The sequence below is a fragment of the Excalfactoria chinensis genome, chromosome 3, assembly GCF_039878825.1.
Source record: "Excalfactoria chinensis isolate bCotChi1 chromosome 3, bCotChi1.hap2, whole genome shotgun sequence".
Lineage (NCBI taxonomy): Eukaryota > Metazoa > Chordata > Aves > Galliformes > Phasianidae > Excalfactoria > Excalfactoria chinensis.
In genome coordinates, this window is record NC_092827.1 from 49,842,702 (window position 1) to 49,854,368 (window position 11,667).

General features: G+C 36.9%; 1 protein-coding gene across 1 annotated transcript in view; it reads right to left on the reverse strand.

Moving 5' to 3' along the window:
- Window positions 1-11,322, reverse strand: part of LOC140249923 (vesicular inhibitory amino acid transporter-like) — a 32,471-nt gene extending 21,149 nt beyond the window's left edge. The window contains exons 1-2 of the mRNA XM_072332200.1: window positions 11,194-11,322; window positions 6,586-6,822 (exon numbers count right to left, since the gene is read on the reverse strand). Coding sequence (XP_072188301.1) covers window positions 6,586-6,822; window positions 11,194-11,322 — 366 coding nt within the window. The remainder of the gene's footprint in view (window positions 1-6,585; window positions 6,823-11,193) is intronic.
- Window positions 11,323-11,667: the final 345 nt, after the last annotated feature.

Sequence of the window (11,667 nt, forward strand, 5' to 3'; positions counted from 1 at the left end):
TGGCAAATTGAACACCTGCTCGGAGTAGATCATTAAACATTTGTTTTCGGGACACCCTAATGGGTCCCGCCCGAGGGGTTCGTGGAGCCGATCTCCTGGCTCGGGCTATTGGAAAAACTTCAGGATCTTCAATTACTCTAATATTGCGCTTGGTTCTTAGGCGCTCCGTTTCCCCCAGGTCCGCTACCAATTGGGCAGCATGCTGGACTGCTGCCTCTGCGGCCACTAGAGGATTCAATATAGAAACCAATGTTCCATACATATGTGAGGGAGCCTGTTGTAAGATTAGGTCCCTCATTCCCGCGGAAAACTTCACCATGTCCGGACTAACAGATACATCTTCATAGACAGCCTCTCGCATGCCTAGTTCCCGGATATAATTTTGTAGGTCTTCCATAGAAGACCACATTCCTGTATGTATTGGCATGTCTGTTTTATTTGACCATACCATACGGCAGGCAGCCATTATCCAATCTACGATCGAATGATTCTCTTCAGGGAACTGGGACCCTGAGTACAATCTCTGCCTCAGGGCAGGATGGACTGTTATAGTTGCTAGTTTAGATACCTCGGAGCCGCTAACTATTACACTTTCTGCTCCCGAGTCCCATAATCGTAACAGCCAGGCTGGGACACTTTCCCTTGGTCTTTGCCTGAAGCGCTGTACTAGATCCATAAGTTCGGTGGGTGTATATGGACGTGCTGTTACGTGTAAATAGGAGTCAGCAGGGGTCCATTGATCAGGAGGCACCCCTGCTGGTCGCTCCTGGACTTTTTTTGTTTTTTGGGTTACCATAGGACGGACTTCTAATAAGTCCGTCTTAAGTGGCTCTTCTAGGTCAGATTTAGTGACCTTAGTTTGATCCGATGTTTCAGGATCCTTACTATCATCCATTGTAATATATCTAATTTGGGGGGTGTTTGAAAAAAATGATGAATTTTTCCCCGTTAATAGATTAATTTCGCCCTCCAATTTTTCAATGCGGGCTTTTAATAATTGATTTTCATGTTCAATCTTATCTGATTTAACCTCTGCCTGATTTAAAGCATTCAATAAAGGCCAAGCAGCCATGGATGCAGCCATTTGCCTTTCTTTGGTTGTCAAAATATCTTTTTGCAACCCCTGAAAGTATTCAGTTAGATGGTAAGGGGACATATTGCCCGTTACCCGTAAGGGCCCCCATTGTTCGATAATCGTCGCTAATTGAAAATATGGGGACGCCTCAAACCCTGGTATTTGTCCAGGGAGGATTTTCCCTAAGGGGGTGATCTTCTCCCCCTTGAACCAGCTAAACACATTCCACAGGAAAGACATTTTTTTTTTTTTCCGATATTTGCAGGCTCCTGGCTGGCTCGCCAAATGTATTGGTTTTAAATGTACAGATGGAAACAAAATGTACAGAAGGTATACAAGTGAATAAGTAAAGGAAAAACTCACCAATGGTGGTGCCTTGACTGAAGCAGCTGAGGCAGTCCTCCCTGGTGAGCGATCTCCAAGAGAGATACTGCTCCAGTGGGAGTCAGCCCTTAAATGAGGTCTCAGAGGGGATGGAGTCAAGCTCCACCCCTTCCGGGAGCACAGCTACATCACTCTCACCTGTGCTCCCCCAGCTGACCCCATACTTGCCTCAGCTGATTAATCAGAGGTTCAGGCTGTGATTACCAATCTCCCATACACAGGTAAAGATTTTTAATATGCCTTTTTGGCATATTTTTTAAAGCCATATTTTTAACAGGTAGTATAGTGCTTTCTGAAGCAAGGGTCCATATTCTGGGGATCATCTATATGTCCAAGGAATAATTTGTGGAGTATTTATTCTATACCACAACTCCTATTTGCTAGCAAATCTGACACAAAAGGACTATGGAAAACCAATTCACTACTCCTATAATTTCCATAGTAGTTATGGTAGCATATGCTGATGTAAATCCATTCAATGCTCCCTCCATCTGTACATTGCCCAAGTGATATGACAAACAACATAAACTGCAAAAGCAACAAAACAGCAACTTAAATCCCATGAGAACAATCCAACAAGGAAAAGTTTAGGAGTCCTGTTTTCATAACATTTCTAGTGTTTATAGCTGACCAAGGGAAAAGTTGGCTGATACAGAATATTCTCTAATTAGATTTATGGGAATGGCAGTTACTGCACAATCTTTACATGTCAAATCAGGAGATTTCTGTGAGGTAGATATAATCTTGTTGCTGAGATATATTTGCATTTTTGTGAAAAAAAAAAGTAGAGCTGACACGAGAGAGAATATGTATACTGTATTCAGCTTCCTGCATGCTATGTGAATAAGGAAAGTAAGGAACTATGCTGCAGGATCTGAGCTAAATTTGAATATGAAATATGAACAAAGGGTTGAATATGAAAGGTTACATTAAGAAGTGACATGTCCAGAATCTCACTCCCTCCTCCCTTCTCCCCCACAAAGAGAAAACCAAGGCATAAACATTAGTTACACAGTCTTCTTCCCTAAAATGCATTTTATATTCTGCATTTCATAATGGTGACATTCTATCAAAGGAAAAATGTACTTAAATTTAGATGGCCCTCACTATGTCCTAAGATTTTTTTGATCTCTAGTTGCAACCATGTGAGTTTGAGATTGCAAACACATGAAGAATAAATTTATCCAGTGCTGCAGGTGCATTTTAGCTAAAATTTTATACACTGGCATTTTTATGTGAATCACGTAGACATATAGTCTTGAAATTTTGCTTTTGCTGTCACTTTTTGACTAGCTCTATTTAGAAACTTGAAATACTTGCTGTTCCTAGATTAGATAGCAGCATCAGGCATCTCCCTTTAATTCTCAGTACCATCCTTTGATATGAAATAAAGCAGACTGTTTCATTCAGAAGTCTATAATGTATTGCAGAGTATGACTTTAGCCTCAAGGAAGTTACTGCCCTGGACAAGTCAGAGTTGACCCTTGTTCCTAATTCTGGAGAATAATCATTTAAAATCAAGATCTAAGCATCTGTTTAGCTTTTAAACACGTAAGAATGTACATCTCTATACTTAGAAAATACTCATATTGTCAGTAGAGCTCAATGAGAGGCATGCTTAGGTACCTTGAAAAGATATTCACCTTTATATCTTTAGGGACAAGTTTGTTAATTCTGTTTTGGTGTCACTCTGTTTTATACCTATGACTATAGGAGTTGTTGATAATAAGAACTCTGCAGATTTAGTCTATATTAGGGGAATGAAGGTGGATAACTCAGAGAAATCATCATAGAGAAATAAATATGAACTATTTGATATTCTAGAGTAAATATTATAGTCTCACATAAATAAATATAAACCAGATTAGAACCCAATTTGGAAATGTGTCTGTAATGGCACAGCTTGAAAGAAATACAGAGATAAACTTTCTTTGGTGAATATTGAAGTGTTGAGTCCTTTCTAAACTAATGTACAATACACAGAGTATTCCTGTAACTTCTCTGTAAGTAATGCTGGCTCACAATGTTGGAGGCAGATGCTGGTGGTATGGCAGTAGATGTTGAACCATCCTATCAATATTCCATTGCTGTATGACAGATGGCAGCAGAGGGGTAATCTGAAAAACTGGCATTTGATATGAAAGTATGGACAAAGTGTGTCATTGAATTTCTCCCTGCATTAAAAATGGCACTCATTGACATTTGTCAACACTTGCTGAACAGTTATGGAGACCAAACAGTGGTTCTGAGCACAATGAGGCAGTGGGTGGTGCATTTCAGCAACGATGCCAGTAAGTATGAAACAGCGGGTCACCTTCACTGGTTCAGATATTTATGAGCATGGCAAGGAAGATCTTGTTCGTTGCTGGTGAAGAAGCACACACTGAATCAAAATACACCTTCAGTATGATTTGATACAGCACCATTGTTTCACCAAATATGCAGGAAATAAATGTGTGCTTATATTACACTGTCTTTTAAAGACTGTACAAGCACCATGGAACTGAAAGTAATCGTACTTTAGAATTGCCTGGTAAGGTGGCTGAGCTTTTTAATTGTTAAACTTACTTCTCCTGCTGAGACAAAATAAGGCAAGGTAGACTTACAGTGATGTAAATTACAGTCATAATAACATGAACTTTGGTTCTGCTATGAAAGGCTATAACATTAGAATTTAACTGTTTTTTTTTTTTTTTTTTTTTTTTTTTTTTTTTTTTTTTTTTTTTTTCTTCTTGCTACTGTTGCTTTACTCATATATCCAGAGCTACTGTACAAGTTAGTACAAAATTTTTTGGCCTTTTACTGCTCTACACAAATACCACTTGCATCACTCTGACAGATGATACTGTTCATTTTCCCTTTTGAATTAACTCAGGTTTATGGTCTCCGTCGTTACCCAGATTAACTGGATATAGATTTTCATTTGCCTGTGCAGTGTTAGAGTATGAAACATGTTTCCCTGGAAACTTTAAATGTCTCAAGCAATCATTTACATAAACAGCATTGTCATCAAAGCTGCACAATTCTTCAGTTGAAATTAAAAAACAAACAAACAATCAAAAAAACTATGTCATTGATTGAAAATATTTGCTTTTTAAACAATCCAAGAAAATACTTCTATTTAATTCTGGGGACCAAAGCTGTACTTATTCTATTATAAATATGAAAGTAATTTCAGAAAATATTGTCACTTCTCAACTAACAGCATTCACTGAAATATCTAATTAAAACACCTCCAAATTCTGCTTAAATATTTATCTCTAATTGTCATGCAAAACACTTCTGCCCTTTCCTCTGGGCAGGGCAAAATCTACTGTCCTTTTGGCAGAGATTGCTTTCACCAGCCAAGAATGTTTGGATTACTTTAATTATTATTCAGGTAATTCTAATCTTCTCTTCTAAGCTATTTACAGAAATCTCTTCAAACTTTTATTTTTTTCCTCACAGATGCCCTCCCAGTGTTCTCTTCTTCTCCTCTACCTTTCCCCTTTCCCTTCTCTGCTGTCTACCCTTTTTGCTTAGATGAGATGCCAAGGTACTGGGAAATAGGAAAAGTGCACACACGTGCACATATGTGCTCCCATATGTGCTCAGAACTGAATTGTATCATTAGAACATTTTGTTAATTCTTTTAGATGAACTGTAGCTCCCAGGTTTTGCCATCTGCTTTAGAAGGAAAGCTCAGTACAGTGGTATCTGCCTTCTCTTTTAATTATGATTTCCAAAATATTTGGGATCAAAGAGCAATATGCAAAGCTTACATGTGAATGGGTAAGTTAGCTTGAATTTCTCCTATAGACCTTTCTATATAACAGATCTATTTTTGAGCTGGAAGATGTAATATTAATGATTATTAGTAACTGTCTACATGAAGAAATTAGAGAAATTTTAGGCAATTTGATGTAATACAGAGATATTATTGCTTTTGTTTTTCAGAAGGAAAAACAGTGAGTGAGAGAGAATGTGACTTGTCAAAAGGTCATATGGCAAATATTGACAAAGTTGAGTTCCAGAATGAAATCTTGGCTTAGGTTAAATCAAAGGCAAAACTCACAGTGATCGCAATAGACTCTCAGCCCAGGCTCCTGCCCTAACTAGAGGTGAGGAGAAATACTGAAGAGAAAAATGTTACAAAAAAGTAATTTGGCAATTTTAGGACCTCTATTCACAGCATTCTTTCTGAGTATGATCAGTGTGCCCTAAATGTCATTACATTGACTCTCATGTGGTGGTGCTCATGTTTGAAAATACAGCAAGGTTAAAATATGTCCCTTTTATTTTACTCCTTTGCAGAGCTTAGGGATGAACTGCATACATAAACAAACATTCATCAGCATTAGCACAGACTTATGTGACATTGAAAGGATTATTTTTGTATAATTGGAGTGCCATAAAAGAGTCAAACACTTAGTTACTGGGACTAGACGTGTCTGTGGGTACCACTTTCTTCTTACCATGTCAGACACAAATTCAGTTGTAATGATTGAATTATGTAAGGAAATGAATCATGAAATGTGAGAAAAAGAATCTAAAACGTTTAATGCTAAATTTAAGGGCACAGAAAAAGGACTCACACTCCACAGAAAATGCTAAGACGAGATCCCTTAAGTCTTTCCAACTTAACTATTTTCTTTAACACTGAAAAGTATTATCACAGTGTGTTTTGTGCTCCAGTTCATATCTAGTGTAACTTACATATCTGAAAATATTTTACCTCAATCTAACTCTTACTGTCCTGATTCTAGGAGGTATTTATCTCAAATTTCTCATACTTCTCTGTAATTGAATTAAAATATACTTACCAGATAAAATTTACATACTTTTAAAACAGATGCAGTCACCATCTTTTCATTTTCTACTAGTTTAAATATTTCTGAAACATTAAGTAATATCCCTGTCTTTTTTTTATTCCCTTTGGAGCAGTGTTTTTACAGAGTGTTAATCTTATGCAGGAAGGTTGAAATATATTACTAATAAATTCACAGATCGTTTAGAATATTGCAGAATGATGGTAGGTTTAAAAAAAAAAGAACACAAACAAAACAAAACAAAAAAAACAACACAGGCTGAATGATGACCAGATTTTGAAGATGATAGTTCTAATGAGTAGGGCAGTAAGTGTTTACCTGAATAGCATTAGTTACATTCCATCCTGCTTCCCAGCTGGAGAGCAATTTCACCTGGGCCTGTGGCAGTGGAGCTGGGGTATCTTGTCCTCGATCCTGGTGGCAAACATCAAGCTCAAAGTTCAGGGGTCCATCTGGCTTCTCTCTCTCCTCACTGTGAACCCTGTTTAGTTCATCTCTCCTAGCAAAATTCACGTTTTCTTCATCAGTGTCTAGGCAACTGTCCCATCTTACCATCTGCAAAAAGAAAGACGGTGTTTCCCTAAAGCAGGTGAAAAGAGATGAAAAAGTCTGCTTCAGGTGAGCCATCTTGAATAGCAAATATTAAAATAAAATCTTTCTTGACTTGTCTTTATGTTGATCAGCAGCTGTACATCATTAATCCTATTGCTAAGTTAGCACTGGTATTGTAGTTATGATTAACAAAGTTTGTTGTCCTTAGTTCATTTACTTATTCCAGTTTCAAAAGCTAGCTAAAGAAATATCTTCAGCATCTTCAGTGTACTGCCCAGAAAGGTCTGCTGTGAGATTTAATAGTTTGCAAGCCATAATTTAAAATTCAAATTCTTTTTCCTTCTACCTATTTTATCTACATACATCAGTCAGTCGTTCATGAAGCATCTACAGGTAGCTGCAAGAATCTCATTCTGGAAATTATGCATGTTTCTAATACAAATAAATAGTTCTGCTGAAAGGAAGAGAAATGCTTCATTAAAACCTAGAGTTGATGGACTGACTGCAAGGTAAATGCATGTAAACAAGCTCAATTCTCTCAGTGTAAGAACACTTCTATGCTTCAGTGTCTACAGAGGTCAGTAGAACTTTAAAAATGTTCTTTAAAAAGCTCAAAGTTGCAAGAAAAAAAATGTAGCTTGTTCATAACTATAGTTAATTCACAATTCCTGGTGACAGGGGGACAACACAGAACTGTGATCATATACTTACTGTAGGGATGTGATAATTATAATTATTTCTGCTATAAAATCCTAAAAGTACTATTTACCTTAATATCCCTGTCCTTCCTTGGAAGGAATTTGTGAAAGAAAGGTTGCACACTTGTAGAATTATTTCCTTTTGATGTTTTCCAAGCCTGCCTCATGTTTTTCTTCCCACTTTAATTCTTTAATAAAAACACTAAGTTTTAACAGCAGTATTTCTACATTAAAAATAGAATAGCTAGGACAACAGTCATGCTGGAAAAAACTATTTGCTTATACAGGGTCCAAATTTGACCACATGAGATGAAGTATAGTCCTTGTTTGCACAAGCATTACTTTTCTGTTAGTTCTAATTTCCTGAATTCTCTAAAGAAATTTCACTGAGAAATAGAGAACACCGAATTGATAACTTTTCTGCCAGATAAATGTAAACTACGAACTTAGTAGAACTTCTCAGTTCTCATCCATTTCCAAAATTAAGTATCCAAATACCCAATAAAAAAAGCAAGTTTATAAGTTTCCAGAAATACCTGATTTTTAATTAAAATATTTCTTTTAGATATCTTGGGCTTGGTGTACTGTTGGAAATATTAGTTTCAATGAAGTATCCTTATTAGTCCCTGACATACATTGTAGCACTGGACATTACAGATTACTATTGTACAATATTTATTATTATTTATATTACTAGTTAGACATCTTAGCTAAAATCAAGATTCCTTTGAATTAAGATGTCCTAAAATCAAACAGTACAAGACAGCCTCTTTACACTCTTTGGCAGTTTGGGAATCTGTTCTCCTTCTTTGTCTACTAGGCATTCATTGTGTATGTTACTTGCAGCTTTTATTTTTGCAGTCAGTAGGACAAATTATGCTCTTAGTTGGTTACATTGGTGTATATCCACTGGATGTTTCACTGACATAAGTAATGAGCAAAGGAATATATATCAAATCTTGTTTTATTATTGCATAAAAAAGCGCTGCTTATGTGACTGCAGGAAATTTAATACTCATTGTGCTACTTACAGGGCATCCAGAAAAAGCAAACAGTAAAAGCAATAACTGAGAACTAGACTCAGTCAAAGGGTAGGCTCATTCTTTGTTTTTCCCATTCATTACTTCTGCTAGTCATTCTTTCTTAACGTGTTCTTCATGCATTCAAGCTACTATTATAAGCTTCATTAAACCTATTATCTGTTTGGGGGTAAAAACTTCATGATTTATGGTAGGATACAGTCGTCATTGTCTTTGTCAGCTATATATATATTTCTATTTCAGTACCTGAAACATGATTAAAATTTTCTCTTCCTAGAGGAGCAGGCTGTTGCTGTGATTCAGAAGCTTGGTAGGACTGGACTTCAGGAACAGGAAGGATTATTGGATAGGCACATAAATTATATACATCTTGGTCAGTGGGATCACAGTATGACTTTATGATATCAAGAATAAGCTCTTCAGGACTGACGATTGCCTTGGACTCTTTTTTTTTTTTTTTTTTTTTCCAGAATCTATTTGATTCTAATACCTTCCAGTTTTCCATTGCCCTTCAAGGACAATGTTTCAGAACAGCAATGAAAAGTGGGTCAGTGTAGTTTCATAATTCCATTTGCTTTTATTTTAGACAGATGTGCAGTTACAGATCATTTTATGAGACAGTCAATCCTATTTCTTCCTTATAGCCTCATCTTAGCTATGGGACACAGATTTGTTTCACGTACAAGGATGAATCATGGCTGCTGAGCATACTCTTTCGTAAGGAAGAAGATCTGTCTTGAGAAATAAAATAAATTTCTTAAAGATTCACCATTCTTAGTCAGAAGACTAGCTGGCCAAATAGAGCACTTCTAGATATGTCATTTCTTTTTCTCTAGTATAAATTCCTGCATGGAGGTTACAAACTACTGTTACTGAGTAACTGAGTTACTTCACACCTTTAGGATCTTTTCAGGCTTTTACATGACAATGCACTAGATCCATGGGTAAACCTGGCTCTAAGAGCATGCAGATTCTGGATTTAGGAAAGATAGATACGTGACACATTCTCACAGAACCCTAAAGATGTATGATGAAGAGGACTGCTGAGTACAAATGTTGTGCAGTTGAGGTACATGCTGGCTGCCCCATTCCTCAACACAAGATCAATAGGATTCTTTTTTGGTAAAGAGGTTTTCTTTTCTGTAGTATCAGCCTAGCTCGTCGTAGTGCCTGAATGACTCCAAACTAAAAAAAGAGATTAAAGTGTAAAATTAAAAATATATACCACTTTGATAAACATTTCAAGGAGGAGTGCCACAGACTATTTGTTAATTCTTTGCTTTATTCATAGTGACTGAGGTGAATAAAGTGAGCAAATTTTTTTGGTAGTGAAATAAGGATTTCAATTTTGGTACTACAGTTCTCTAATATAAACATTTGCAACATTTTTCACAATTGCAACTGGTACTTCTTACCAGTGCTCAGATTTCTGATCTGAATTCATTTTATCCGGGTGTTTGTGCCAATTACACAAATTTGGAAAGTTGATACAGATTGTGCATAGCATACAATGAAAGATAATTTTAGTTGTTGACTGTATATTTAAAAATAGGCTTTTGTTGGTATAAGCTTAGATGTTATATGTTTTTATAAAATTTCTATGTTGATTGCTCTATGCATATTTTTATAATAAATCTCTAACTTCATACTCAAAATGTTTATGCATACAGGGTCATACTGTGATCTTCACACATACAGGTCTTCAGAAATGTATGACTGTAAATATGTATGCCTTTTTAGAAATACATAAAGGATGAAGTTCCTTACCTAAGAAGCCAAACTCTAATCCAGACAGAAAACAGTTTAAAACAGGAAGAAATTGATGGAGTTGTTAACAACACTCATACTGGAAAGTTCTTTGAATGATCTTGATTCTTGGCAAGAATTTGTAGGAGATGATTTTTCTTAGAGAATGAGTATGAAGCTGTTCAAAGTCTAAGGGACATGAAAGTATTTAATTTACTAGTAGTGCAGATAAATAAGACAATACAATAGAGGACTGTGAGAGATACACATCTGGATGGTGTAAGTGAGAGAAAATGAATAAGAGAAAGCACAGAGACAGAAAGGAAACTGGAATGGCCAAGTGGTCCAGAGCAGGATGTTATAGTAATAATATTTTACTTGTTTATGTACAACAAAAAAATCAGATATCTCTATGTAATACCTGAATGGTCAGTCCTTTTTGTACAATCTCAGAGCTGGTATATGTTGATTGTCCAAGAAATGTTCTCCTTTTGGTGGCTGGTTCTTATATGAGCCTAGAGTGGCTCCACCCTGGGTTGTTCCCTTCTGTTTACATAGGAAGCACAGGTGAAAACAATTTGCCTAGGCTCCCTGGTCCCACCAACCCTTCACCAGGTGCTCAACCACCAGTTCAAGCTGTGACCAAACAGTTCCCCAGAAGCTCATCTATTACGTGACTCAGGAATTTATCCTCAATGCGTTTCAGGAGCCTCCTGAAATGTCCATAGCTTGCTGTGATATTTTTCTAGTAGATATCAGGGTGGTTGAATTCCCCCAGCAGGATGAAAGCCTGTGTTTGTGACGTCACCTGTAGTTGAAGGAAAAAGGCTTCAACAGGCAGCCTGTAGTAGGCATCAAGTACAAGGCTCCCACTTTTTTTTGTCTTTCACGTGTAAGCTTTTCGCTTGCTCATGGTCATTCTTCGAGGAAAGCTCTACACACCATTTCTTTGTTGATGTAGAAGGCAATGCTTCCTCCCTTCCATCCTTGCCTGTCAGCTGATAACCATTGATAGCCATGCTCCAATCCAGGTTTCAGTGACTGCAACAGAAGAACCTGAGCATAGTAGCTGTTGTGTAGTGCTGTGTCTGTTATCTGTCCTTATTGCACTCAGGGCATCCTTTGAAAGAGGAAGCAAAGTCCAATAATGTCTATTTTTTGAGTAGGAGTGGGTCTGTTCTATGCTTTACTGGAGTATAATGCATCCAGATAGACAAATAATGCTACTGTCAAGATATTTATTTAAATTAATTATCACAAAAGGGGGTTTTTATCTTCTGCATGAGCAGAATGCCTGAACATTCTGCATTTCCTGACAGTTATAAAAGTTATGCAGAAGACAACACTGAGAAACTCCTCTCCCA